This window comes from Eumetopias jubatus, unplaced genomic scaffold, assembly GCF_037043125.1.
Source record: "Eumetopias jubatus isolate StellerSeaLion01/CBP00866 unplaced genomic scaffold, mEumJub1_p1.0 scaffold_8, whole genome shotgun sequence".
Classification (NCBI taxonomy): Eukaryota; Metazoa; Chordata; class Mammalia; order Carnivora; family Otariidae; genus Eumetopias; species Eumetopias jubatus.
In genome coordinates, this window is record NW_028274814.1 from 92,050,957 (window position 1) to 92,065,011 (window position 14,055).

The 14,055-nt window shown below is 42.2% G+C and overlaps 1 protein-coding gene across 1 annotated transcript in view; it reads left to right on the top strand.

Annotated features, from left to right (window-relative positions):
- MSRB3 (methionine sulfoxide reductase B3) overlaps positions 1-10,810 on the top strand; it is a 176,716-nt gene extending 165,906 nt beyond the window's left edge. Inside the window, exons 6-7 of the mRNA XM_028110817.2 lie at positions 2,061-2,158; positions 10,084-10,810. Of these exons, the coding sequence (XP_027966618.2) occupies positions 2,061-2,158; positions 10,084-10,248 (263 nt within the window). The 3' untranslated portion in view covers positions 10,249-10,810. The remainder of the gene's footprint in view (positions 1-2,060; positions 2,159-10,083) is intronic.
- Positions 10,811-14,055: the final 3,245 nt, after the last annotated feature.

Here is a 14,055-nt window from a genome sequence, read left to right on the forward strand (position 1 = left end):
CCATCTAGTGAGGAAAGCATGAAAACAAGTCAAAAATCCAGTATGATAAGTAGAACAAGATAAGTGTATATAATATGAAGAGGTAGCATGGGAGGAAGGAATATATATTTTATATACATTTCTCCATACCTATTTTGAATTCTAGAAACAGGAAAATGTATGTGTGTTGGAGGGTAGCTTTATGGAAAATTAAAAAATAAATTCCTAACTCTTTACCTGTTTACTACCGAAGCAAATATGTCCCTCCATAATATTAGTTGCCATAACCAGCAATTAAATGAGTTATAACATGGAAGGTTAAAAATATAGAATGTTCTCTTTCTTTTCATAGCTAAATTATTTTTTAATGTCTTCAAACATCACCTTTAAACCTCTCTTTTCTAGCCATTGGCACTTCTGCCATTGAACAAAGAAGAATACGTAAATGTGCCAACTAGTCATTGAAAATCCAAAACTATAGCCTAGAATATGTTTAGATTCTCTTTAGAATTTAGAAAACAGGGAAAGACAAGTTTTCTTAAGAGTACTGGTGTGTCTTGGTGTGATTGTTTTTTGAGGAATGTTATCTTATATCTAGAAAATTAAGGTTTTCCGGGTGATTTGTAGCAATCTTGAACTCAAATCGGGGAATTGGAAAGTGTTTCAACTCTGGGTGTTAAATCCAGCACCAACTGTGAAAGCTATACTGTTGCCTAGTAGGGAGTGGGGGGTTTGGAGGAGTTTCTTATCAAAACTTGGCCTGAGCTAATTTTGTTTGAAACTGGAAATCAAATTGTTGAAGTCTGCATTCTGTTTTCTTTCAGTTGGTGTATTAACACAAAGCACCGTATTTTTAAAGGGCTTCCTCCTTTCTACAGGAATAAATTTGGCTTCTGGAAGAGAAAAAAAAAAAAACTGTACCAGCAGTTCGGCAACATCACACCTCTTCCATCATTTTGGGCTTCAGCTCAGGAACTCCCAACAAATGTTCTGGAAATATGTAAAAACATGCCTAGAAGTACTGAACATAAAACCTGACTGTACACTCATAAACATTTGTACAATCTTATGGTCCTTATCACTGAGTTTCTTAAAGCCGTGTGTGCATATTTTAAAAATCATTTGAATAAATGAAAATTGGAACAAGATGCTTTTTGAGAGAAGGTGCTCCCTAGAGATGCCTGAAGAACACTGCTCTATGACTTTCTTCTAGGAAGTAAGCAAGCCTCTTGCCCATAAAATAGAAGCTGCTTTCCAGATAGCCCTGTCCCGAGAAATTAGATTAAGATGGAAACTATGGAATAGTCATTTTTTTAATATTTTAACCATACAAACTAAGTACTGAAAAAGCATGCTTCCTAAAGAGGCATGGGAAGTTGAAAAGTTAACAGCCAGAACAATTGTAATAAATAAATGCTTAAAAAAAAAATCTTAAGAAAAAAAAAAGCGGTGTGGGGGGGCACCCGAGTGGCTCAGTTGGTTGAGTGTCCGACTCTTGGTATGGGCTCAGGTCATGATCTCGGGATCCTGGGATCCAGCCCTGTGTCAGGCTCTGTGCTCAGCGGGGGGTCTATTTGAGGATTTCTCTCTTTCTCTCCCTCTGTCCCTCCCCTCATGGCACATGCGTGTGTGCGCGCTCTCTCTCTCAAATAAATAAATCTTAAAAAAAAAAAAAAGAACAACTAGATTGTGTTTTGGAAGATGTCACACTGTTAAGACTCCTAGTGAGTGCCCAGTGACTCTGAAGATAAGAGACAAGACCAAGTGGCAAGAGAGAGCTTTATAAATCCAGGGGCGCTCTAGAAAACTACTGGATGGTCTAAGAATGCTTCTTGAAACATAAACTCCCAATGCAACTGTGATCTGAATGTGAGGAGAAAGTTATTCTTAAAAAAGAGTTGCACTCTTAGGAAATATATTATCCTTCAGCTTTTGACCTTTTTTTTCCCCTCAGGTTGAAGAAGTTAAACATGATTCATATACTAAAGATTTTCATTCTTTGCTTAGTAGTTCTTTAAAATTATATTCTAACCCAAGTCTGTCTCTCTGTCCTGTTTTGTTCTGGTGCTGCTCTGCCCCAGGTTGGCCTTCATTCCACGATGTGATCAGTTCTGATGCAATCACATTCACGGACGACTTTTCCTACGGGATGCACAGGGTGGAAACGAGCTGCTCTCAGGTCAGTTGACTCTACCCGAAAACCCACTATCCTGCTCACTCTGCATTGCAAACGCTTTCTGGACTCCTGATTGTGCTAAATATAGCAACTAAGGCCAAGTGGCTGATCACGAAAGGGACGGACACAAGGACAAGCACAATGAAGTCTCTATAAAGTAATGATAGCGCAGTCTTCAGGTGTTCACCAAGTCCGGTTGAATGCCCGTCATTGGCTTCAACACGATTTAAAAAAAAAAAAAAAGAACCGTAGGAAAAATCATCTTTGGTCGATTGAGTACAGCAGGGAATGGGCTGTTCTTAGGGCATACGAAGGTCTCATTATGTGGCTTTGTATAATCTGATATTTAGAGAATACCCCTCTCCCCACAGTTCTGTGCACGTGTTGCTCAGCTGTGATGGTCTCAACATGGTTGGCCAAGACCTCAGAGACAGCTTTCCCTGTGTGGGTGTGAGGAGGGAGGCTGGAGACTGGGCGGTGGGAAGAGGAGGTGCAGTAGTAGGCTATGTGAGCTCAGAGTGAGAGCACGTGACAAGGTAATGCCTCCTCTACTTCTCCTAGTATATGGGCCCATCTTCATTCCTAAGGATGTTCCAATTCCTATCACTCTGCTCTAACAGAATTAGGGCGGGCTTTATGGGAGAAAATGAGCATGTGTTGAGGAGGCAAAGATAGTTAATCTGTTATGCCAATGAAGAGACTTGAACTTGTGGGCATTTTGTATTTAAACTCAGAGACATAGGCAGAACCTTCTGTACACAGAATAAGAGCAACTGCACATTCCATTCTACACTGGATCTTAGCTAAAAGGCCGAGAAGCGATTCCATTCTAGAGCAGGCAGTCCTGTTCTAATCTGCTTTGCAGAACAAGTGAAATGTAAAGTCTGAGTGTGGTGGCATAGAGTAGTTTGTTGGGGAATGTCTGTTGCGCATATCAGAGGTAAAGGGGGCACCATCAGGCAGCTGAAATAGCAAAGTGATTGCCACATGGGCCTCCCTCAACATTCTTCCACCTGCCCTTTAACCCCCTTCATCACGCACAGGAGTTTTAGGGAGTAAGTGACATATTTACTACCAGGTAGGGAGGGCGATTGGTTAGAAGCTAACCATCTGATGAATTTGTGTTCTCTTTCTTTCTTTCTTACACCTATGTAAATCTACATCGATTTAAGCAACAGAGCTGAGACTCGAACTTGGGCACTGAGCTCCAGAGCTCTAGGGTGCTTGGATAGATAGGCCATAAAGAGTCATGTTAAAACAAAAACATCCTATGTTCTCTAGCAGGTTTAATTTAATTCAGGTTTGAATTCAGTTGCATTTCAATTGATATTTTTATTACTGCCACAAAAACTAGTTATGATTATCTCCCCAGGAATCTAAAATATACGACAAAAACGTAACTGGGTAGGATGGTACATGGTAATGTATACTTTGGTATGTAGTACTTAATAAACCTCTTTTAGGACTAACAGTTGCGTTTTGTTTTAAGCTGCCTTAAAGACTGTTCTTTGCTACTCTCCGTTTTATTCAGAACCCACTTTCAAACATTGAGTCCCAGGAGAACCAAATAAAAAAGGCACAGAAAATGTGAGGCGTAAGATAATAATTTTCCTTAACGCCCTAGTCTCTGACGCTTTGTGACTAATTCTTAAAATTCACAGAATAAACTTGGTCCTTTCTGCCAGCCACAGGGATAATATTAGTTGTGGTCAAGAAAAGACCATTATGAAGATGAAGGGGTTCTACAGTGACCAAAGAGAAATGAAACCTACAAGCTGCCCAAATCAGGCAACATTAAAAAAAGGTATTAAGCTAAACAAGGCACAGCTCTCAGCCCTTTGGTCAAAGGCCTAGGTGACTGTCACTATACTTGGGGTCCTTTCTGAATGGTTGGGTGAGGAACTAACACTGACCTATCCCTTCTGGCTTCTTTCCCCACCACCTTTATTTCTCATATTTGGAAAGCATGTGACTCTTTCTTAAATAAAAGTCTTAAATTTAAAGAGAAGAGGGAGGGAAATTTGTTCTATTAAGGCATGTGTAAAAATACATGCTCTGTGAAGTTTCATGGAGAAAATAATCAGGTTCAAGCACTAAAGAAAGATGTGTTTGCTGGATTCTTCTCCCTGTGGGCAGAGTGGGGCATGTCTGCCTCGCGAGAGCAGTAATAACTCACTAAAAGTGTGCTGGGTGTCTGTCTGTCTTCTTTCCTTCCTTTTTTTCTTTTGTGTGTGTTTCATCCACACATTTATTTTCCTTTTGTTCTACATTTTTCTTGACTTTTTTCTTTTCCATTTTCTCATTCATCCCTTTTTTTTTTTTAAAGATTTATTAATTTGACAGAGAGAGACACAGCGAGAGACGGAACGCAAGCAGGGGGAGTGGGAGAGGGAGAAGCAGGCTTCCCGCGGAGCAGGGAGCCTGATGCAGGGCTCAATCCCAGGACCCTGGCATCATGACCTGAGCTGAAGGTAGAGACTGAGCCACCCAGGCGCACCTCATTCATCCTTTTTATCTCAACTTGGAAAAAAAAATAACTGACTTAATGGTTTCCATACTAGAGTAAACACTTGCATTTTGTTTTCTAGTTTCTGATTCTTAATGCTACTTTTCATGATAAGTTTATCTTTTTTTTTAACCTTCTATTTGTTCAGTTTATGTAGTCTCTTCCCCTACTCACAGCTTCTCCCATCATTTTGTGGGGGAAGTGGTATAGGAAACTTCACTCTGATCTGCTTCTCCTCTTTCTAAAATTCTTGTTCCATTTTGAATTCACATGGCTTGTCCTCTCTCTGGACTGAATTGCAACAATGTGCTTTGTCTGATGAAGAATCTGTAGATGCTTTAGTTATCTCATAGACATTCTCAGACAAAACCAGTAGGCTCAACCTACTTGCTTGGCCTTTTTTTGGGGGGGGGGGTCTGTTGGTCCTTAATTCTTACTCCAGTATTTAGGATTCTTCTTTTTCTTTTCTTTCTTTTTTTTTTTAATTGTGATATGGATCATGCTATGCAGTGAATTAGACCTCATATTTGGGTAAGGGATTATAAATGTGTTGGGAGCCATAACTTGCCACCTCTTTATACTACCCTGTAGTTTTTCCACGTGTCCTGTGACTTCTTTAGGTAATAATACTTTAGTAAAATTTTGTTGAGAAAGTTAAGATTGATTCAGTACTGTCATCACTTTTCAGAGAAAGAGTGCAGTCAAGTCCTTCTAAAAGAATTGCTGTGTAAGAAACCTAGCACACTGCCTCATCTTTAAGTTAACAGCACAGAAAACGAGCAAGGGTGATGGAGATTCTTCAGTGCCTTCTGTTAGGATTCCTGCTCGTGGAGGAAATAGGTTGCCCTGTTACATTCTGATTTTTGTTGCAACCATATTTGTTTGCTTTTCCTATTCTACCCGCTGAATTGTGGAATTATATTCTAATTAACTCTTTCAAAGAGGGTCTTTATCTTAAATCTGTCCACTTTAGTATCTCCCCCCACCCCAGCTGTGGCAATTTTCTAACAATTTGCAGTTATAAAGAGTTTTTTTAAGTTTTATTTACACTTTTCAGCTAGTGATAAAATATGTGGAGTCTGTCCCAGTTTCACTGACTACTATGAATAATTGTTTGACAGCTTCTCCCTAATCCTCCAACCCCAGCCTGTTAAGCAGTGCTTTGTCAGGAGTTTAAATTCAGTGCAAAGAGGTAAGAGTTGCATGGTTTAAGCTGTAGTTCAGAGAAGTAAGCCCCTCCTGGTAATACTTGGGGAATTCTTCCTTCTTTAGATCAAAATTCTACATCTGCAGCAAATGGGAGACCAATAAATCACTTAACTTTTGGAAATCATCTTTAAGGAAACCATGAGATCCCTGAGTTTCCACGAGTTGGAGTCTATTTTTGCCTGTTGCTATTACTAGCTGGAATCTATGGTGGAGTCCCTTAAGTTTGTTTTAGATCATTATTAATTTGTTCTAAGGCAGCCAAATCAGCAGAAAGGTAAATATCCACCCATACATGGTATTTTTCAAAAGTTAAGCAGATTTTGGTAAAACCCCAAACCTTATTAATCTTTTGCAGATGACAACTCATATATTGCTGATTAAAGATACCCATGTGTTACAATAGGGTTTCAGACTCACAGCCCATCTCTCTTATTCTTGATCTTTCAGTAAAATCATAATGCTAAACTGGTGACTTCACAATCATTTCCTTGGCAAAAGATTAATATAACAAGCACAGAGGAAAAGAGCCCTACTTACACACAAGTGTCTTCAATAACGGTGGGAGAAAACAGGATACTACTGGCAAAGTACATTGCTTTTCTTCTTAAACTCTTTTCTCCTTCTCATCCTGCCCCATGTGCCCAAGTGTAAAAGCCCCTGCTTTGAAACTGCTTCATCTTGTAGATCAAACACTTAAGAGAAAATGACAATAATAAAGCCCCAAACATTCTAGAAATAGCTGGGAGAAAACCCTCTAGGACATTTGGAAATACATCAGTGCGGAAATATGTAACTGTTGAATGCACTATTTGTGTTTCCTATGCCCACGATTGAGAATTGCAGTCAGATTTTAAGGAATTATGTTAAATTTGATGTTCAATCACTTTTTGGGGGTGGGGGGGTATCTTTTCCCTTGGTTCTCTGTAGGATCCCCAGTTGCCAACTTTTCTGAGTGGGAGGCTTAGGTGATAAAGGATTCCTCTGGGAACTTTAAAATTTCCTTTTGAACAATTATCTCATGCTTTTGGCAGAATGAGAGCTAGAATATTCAGTTGTAGCTTGTATCTTATCTATGCAATAAATGCGTAACCATTTTCAAACCACTTTCAGAATGCACACCAAAGATTTTACCCTGAAATAAATCATTAACAGCAGGTTTCAGAGATTTCTTCATCAGGCAGCCAGTTTGTTTCAGTTACAAGCAGGTGTGCTGCAATCCCAACACATTGCCAGTTGGCTGGGGCCGGGGAGGCAAAACTCACAGGCGGCTACAGAAACAATGCATCACTGACAAATTCCATTCATCATCCCAGCCTTCGGCCAGGGGTAGAAGCTGGAAAGAATGGGCTCCATGTGCGTTCCCCTCGGGGAGGAACCTTCAGGACCTGTGCACTTTTCAAAGAAACTGGGTAATAGTTGTTTATGGGAGACTGGGTGTACCTGGGAGGAAGCAGAAATGGTGCTTCGTGGTTCGGCTTCCTGCAGACGGATGGCTTTGCAGCTTGGCGGGCACTGGAGCTGGCATGTGTAAATGAACACCTGGCTACGCTTTGAAATGTTGCTCCTCCCTCAGTTGTCGGAGCCTGGGGTGAATCTTCCAGAACACCTTCTGGCAAGGATGATGAAGCGGTCACTATCATTTGTAGGGGACTCGTGCCTTTTCCGAGGATTTCCCTACCCCATCCCCAACCCATAGAGTTGTCTGCCAACGATTTTTGTTGCCTCTTCCTAACTGTAAGACCTCTTTCTCGTCCTCCTCCCTTTTCCTTTTGGATTAGGGACATCTAGTATCTGTGTTTTTCCTTCCATGTAAGCAAAACACCAGTTCCAGATTTTGCAAACGAAACTGCAGACCAATAACCAACACGATTCAACAGATTACTTTACTCTAAGTTGGATTTGTTCAAGATGATTTGGGAAATGAAGACCATATAAATACTCCTAAGTAGCTTCAAGTATATCCTTACTGTGTTTTATTTTTGGAGTAAGGTAAACAGAACCATTTTCTAGATGTGCCCAAGAGATGATTAATAAAGGTAACGTCCAGATAGCTGTGTTCTCTCATTAAAACACAAAACCAGAAAACCCATTCGAGACTTTTAATGTGCAAGGTCCACCACTCAGATGCCAAGTCATCAAAGTGCCAGAGCTGCATGTGAGATGGATAATTGTGCACACACACTGGTCACCAAGAGTCCCAGTTCCTGTTGGCCTGCACGCTGTTTTAGCAGGCAGCAGTAGGTGTTTTCCTGTGTCCACTGGGTAAGCATATGCATTTTTACTGGTGCATCTTAGCTGCTGATGCCTGAAAATTTGGCCTCAATTGTTTATAGAAAGGAAAAGCAATCTGAGCTGTCAGCCTTGGTATTACCTAAAACTGCAGAGAATGTGGTAAAATAGTGCAAGATTTGTTTTTTAGGCCTGTTTCATATTTTCCAGGCAATAGATCAAATCAGTTCAGGGTTCATTTTTAGTTCTTTAATAAGCTGACACAGTATGTTGGCAGTAAAATAAGAATGCACTTTGAACATGGAAGTGCCATACAGTCAGAGTTGCCATTTGTGCTATTTATTAATAACTAGAGAACCCCTGGGAATTCAGTGTAGCACTTAGGATAGGGAAACTGAGATTCTAGTTCTTTCCATTGTAATGAGCGCAGTCCTTCACTTCTCTCTCATCATCTCCATTTGGCTCATTAGACCAATTTCCATGTCAGTTCCTCTTCTCTTTCCCTGTACTTTCTGAGGGTTTTGTACACCAAACAAGCACAGTGAGAGGAATTAATAAATCATCTCTACACCTTTTCTCTCATGTTCTTCCCTAAATCTTGACTCTTCCATCTGCTCGAAATGCTCCTCTGATACCCACTCCTTCCCTTCCTTTGGCTTCTTATTCCAGAGTCACCCCAGGAGAATAGACCTGCATCATTCTACCTGCAGTATCAGCCCCCAACCCTGACACTTCATATCACTTCCTCTTTTTTCCCCTCCCCTTAGCATTTATTCCCACCTACCATACTAGACAGTTGACTTATTTCTCTGTGTGTTAGCTGTCTCTCCCACTAGAATGTAAGCTCCATGAGTCCAGGGATTGTTGCCTGTGTCTCCAGAGTCTGAGACAGTGCCTGGCGTGTAGCAGGTGCTCCCTAACTACTTGTTACATGAATGAATGGAAGTCATTTGCCCCAGGCTTTGGTTTCTCTGTGACATGACGAATGATGTGGTTTCACAACCTATTGGCATATGATGCACTGATGTCTCCATCGCCCTCACTCCTGTCCCTGCTCAGAAAGGGTGCACGACAGCTAAGTGTGACATACCCTGTTGTCGCCTGGGGTCCTACTCAAGGTCAGAGCGGTCAGTGCAGGGTTTTATGCACCGAGCCAGCCTTTCTGGAGAAATGACTCCTGGGCTGGATTTCTCTTGAACATCGTCATAGCCAACCATCCCTCCTTCTGCTTCTGCCTGGATTCTGGGCCTCTTCTCCTTCCCAAGTTTTTTAGATAGGCAGGAGCATGGATCTGAGCTTATTCCTTCCCCCACGAAATGCAGTTCACTTGGGTAGAGACACCAGCAGCTCTGCACCTGCTGGACGCCAGAATGAAGGGACAGTGCGGGCCAGCGACAGTGCTCCTTGCCACACCTGCCGTCCTGGTGACCGTGACCTACATCTATAGAGCCTTGCCATTGCTTTGCCGGGCTCCAAGAACATCCAGGGCTTGTCTGATGTTAAGTTTTACTGCCCATGAAAGCAAACATCACCTCTGTCATGGCCAGTGGAACAATATCTTTTACGGTGGACTTCTGCATTTCTGAAACCCACCCATCCAAAGCCAAAAGTAATGCGGGGAGGGCCAGGGGAGAGGTTTTATTCTGCCATGTTTCGTAAAAGGGCAGATCAGGGGTCAACTCAATTCATAAAATTACTGCAGTCATTTTTCAGCTGGCCGAGAGACTTCATAGATCAAAAAATACAGTGGCTCCAAATGATTTCTGATATGCACAGTTCTAGTGTTTTTTTTATTCTCAGCATGTGGTGCAGAGCCTGCCAGAAACCATCTTTGTGGCTATTGACAGGAGGATTAGAAATCATCCATGATGGTTTCCATCGTTTCTCTACAGGCTGCTCATCCATTTAAATGGCTGCGTGTGAGTTCCTCTCAAAGCCTGCTTTGTACGCGTTCTCCCTTAACATTTTCGCTCTTCTCTTTCAGTGCGGCGCCCACCTTGGGCACATTTTCGATGATGGCCCTCGTCCCACCGGCAAAAGATACTGCATAAACTCGGCTTCCTTGTCCTTCACGCCGGCAGATGGCAGTGGTGCCCAGGGGGGCAGTGGGGTGGGCAGCCCGGCCCCCGCGGACAAAGCAGAGCTGTAGGGTTGTGGAGAGCGGGGGAAGCAAGTGTACTTAATGCGCAGCTTGTTAAAAAAAAAATACTCAGAATTGTCTATCTTAGATATATTTTTTCAAAAAATATAAGGGCAGTTTTGTGCTATCGATATTTTTCTTCTTTTGCTTAGACAGAGGCCCTGGCCATCAATGTATTTTGCTATCGACTAGATCCGGAACCGCTTATACCTTCAGCAAGTGGAGATGGTTTGGTGAAACTCTTTCCCAGGCCACTTGAGTACCATTTGGCATTATTTTCTTTGAGCACATGGCTTCTTTTGAGATTTCTCCTGCTTTGCTTACGAGGCAGAGGGTGCTGGGTGTTCCCCCGAGACCCCCTCTGTGGCGGAGAGAGCAGAGCACCAAGTGCAGGGCATGCAGACCTTCAAGACACGTGGCCCTGAGGCATTTGTGCAGGCCTACCTGAGACAGGGGCAGACGGATGCCTTATGAGACTGCTCAGCTCCGTGGAAAGTCTGAGCTAAGGTCGTTTATTCGCACTAAGGGTGTGAAGGTCTGAAGTCTTTCCTTATGTTAAATTGTTGCCAGATCTGGTGGGGTGGGGGGTGGGGGGGTTACACTGAGTGTTGTGGCAGAGAAGTAAACATTACCTCACGGTTAGGCCTTTATTTTATTTTATTTTCCATTGAAAACATTGTAATGTAAGACAACTATAAAATGCTGGGCCCCGTTTTGTCCAAAGTCCACAAAGAAGAACACCTGCCATTGCTTTTTCGAAGTCCGTCCCTCCACACCTAATACCAGCTGCAGCTGGGAGGGCATTTTGGTAAATCCCACTGTGTAAAATAAAATATTGGGGACAACACACCTCATCAAGGCAGCAGAAATAAGAGAGAGTGGAGAGGACCAAGGAAGAAGTCCTGGGTATTAAAATATCCAGTGCTGAGCAGAGAAGCCGACAAGATACTCCAAGTAACAGAGCCCAAACCTGGGGATCTTGTGCGTAGAGGTTCAGGTGACCTCTGGAAGGATGGTTGGGGTTAAAGTAGAAAGAACCAGGAGCTCAAGTCTCACCCTGCTGTGTGACAAGGGACAAGCCATTTAGCCTCTCCATGCCTGCTCTTCATATAAAAACTGGGACTTACATTATTTGTAAAATAAGTGACACTCAGGGCAAATTTACAATATTGCTGTACCATTAAGATCGGTGTTGTAAAATTAAACTGATCTGGTTCTAATTGCCTCAAAGGCTGAAGCCCAAGCATTTGAAATGGAAAGAAGCAAAGAGAAGGTTGACTTAGCTGATTGGTATGGAAACAGTTGGGCCAAGAGCCAGAAATTTTTCTTTGTAGCAATATGGCTGGTTTTACTCTGAGAAGCTCTGCTCCGTTTTGCTGTGTAACATTTAGCTTGCCCGAGTGGATGTCATTGTGCGTGATAAGGTTTCCACAGGTATGAACAGTGGCGATTTAAGATGATATTGCCATAACCAGGTTTGAGGGTGCAGTTTATGATGGATAGATACTGTGTTTGTAGCCTCGAATGCTAATCCTGAAATGTAGTTTTTAAAAAATATTTTGTAAATCTTTGAAACCTTATGAAAACTGACATCTTTCCTTGTAAGCACCAAGACAAAAATAAGAAAGAGGGACATTTGACAGTTTCACGATGAGAAACAATGAGAAGTTAAAATGAAAAGTAACAAATCAAAGTGGCAGTGTGGTCATGTCCACATTCTTCCACGTGTCTACACATGCTTCCTGGTGAGGCCCTGCTTGATATTCTCGTGACTTCCTTGTCACGTATGCTCTAGCTTCACGATGCCAGGTAAGTCATGCTCTTCCTTCCTCGGCTCCCAGCTGTTTCACCTCAGGCCCTGGGTCCGTCTGGAACTGAGATGTAAAATTTAAGACCATGGAAGCCTCAGCACACAGACCATCCCGACCTCACAGAGGGAACCCCATCATTTCCCAGAGACTCAAGGATCCCATGTGGGATTGGCTAAAGAAGGGGGTCTCCCGGGACTTCCCTGCCCCACACAGCACTTCTCACTTTGGGCCACACAGCACTTCTCACAGTGCTCAGCTACATATAGTAGCCTGCCCCAGGTTTCTGCTGGACACGAGCCACCGTGTCGAGGTAGACAAGGAAGATAAATGAGGGGCTTCTTCCCTCTCCCCAGAGATTCTGGACTCTCATTGTTCTCTCGTTTTTATTGGGCTTAACATTTCCCTCAAAAAACTCCTTTTCTAATCCTTTGTCTTTGTTTCAAGGAAAGCCAGCATCTCTCCTACCACATTTTCCAGCATCAACTTTAAGAAAAATGCAACATCCCTCGGGAAAAAAAAAACAAAAAAACAAAAAAACGTGGGGTATATGCATGTGGTTTAATTCCAGATTGCTTTTGAGTTTAAGAGGTATCAACTTTCAGTATATTTCTGTCTCATGTTAAAGAAATATATTACTAAAACGTTGGTGAGCAATAATGTCAGCTGTCGAGCGCTAGATTTATTTTTGCAGGATATGGAGCGCAATGAAGTGCGTCAGTATGGCAAGGTGTATGTGATCTGTGGAAGTTGTGCCATTTAACATAGGAAATGCATGGGACTTGCCCTCTCTGCACGCAGCCCTTACTGTACCGTTAGGAGATGCAGGTTTCTGCTGGTGTGTAAAAAGGACATCCATAGAGTCATGCAGAATGGATCTGAAGAAAGCAACAGTACATATTGTATAAGAGAACATTTCTATATGTTTAAACTCTTCACTTCTTAGATGCATTGAAATACTTAATGCAAATGACATAGCAATTTAAAAGCCTTTCCATGTTAAATTGAATTGAAATGCCTTGCTTTAAATGTGGACTATTATGAAAGAGATTATCATTTGTTTTGAAGGTCAGATATTTTTGTCTTAGATAGTTTGTAATAATTTTTCTCCAAACAATTCCAAACTTTTGAAAAATGTCATGAGATTTTCATTAAAAGAACCCTTTTCCTATGTTTATTGTATACAGAAATTATGCAATAAAATTTCTTTATAAAAATGTGTTCTGCTTCCTGAAGACTGCTGTTATTTTTAGCACAGACACACGGACCATCCACTGGAGTTTGCCACTATGCTCTGTCCGCCTCCTCCCAGCTGATATGTGTGTAGTCTACACAGAGGGCCTTTGATCTGATGTGGCCTTTGCACGGAGGGGCTCTCATCATAGGGTCGAGTCCAACTCTCCATCCCTCAGGCCCTAGCAAAGGCCTCCAGGAATCCGAAAGATTGGAGGAAAGGGCAACATTCCCAGAGTTACTCAACCTTCCCCTCAGCACAATCTTCAGCAGCTTGTGTACGCTTTAGGGCTTCAAATATGGACTTTGGGGAGCTCCAGCATGATAACTCTGTGGATAAAAATGTAGGAACGATACCACGCTGATTCCTTCGGCCTCCGTTAAATAATATGATGGGAAACTTCCAGTGTGGTCAAGGATTGGTCTCTAGGGAAATACGGTAGGAGTTCCCCAAAGCTCACAGATGGAATCCCCTTTAAGAGTCATCTGTACTGACGAGTTTCAGTGTAGTATTATTGGTTGATGAAATCTTTCATTTAAATGTTTCAGTTTATTGTGTTGACTCTGTTTCTTTCGTGGAGGAAAAGTGAGGTGGAGAGGTGGTGAAGACTTGGCTTTTCAGCCAGTTCTATAAGTCATATTCCTAGGATCCTGGCATCCATAGGCCAGCAATGTCACATAGTGTACCTTAGACTTAGAACAGCACTTCTCAAAGTGTGGTCCCCAGGTTGCAGCATCCATAGTGCCCGGAACTTGCTACAAATACACATTCTCA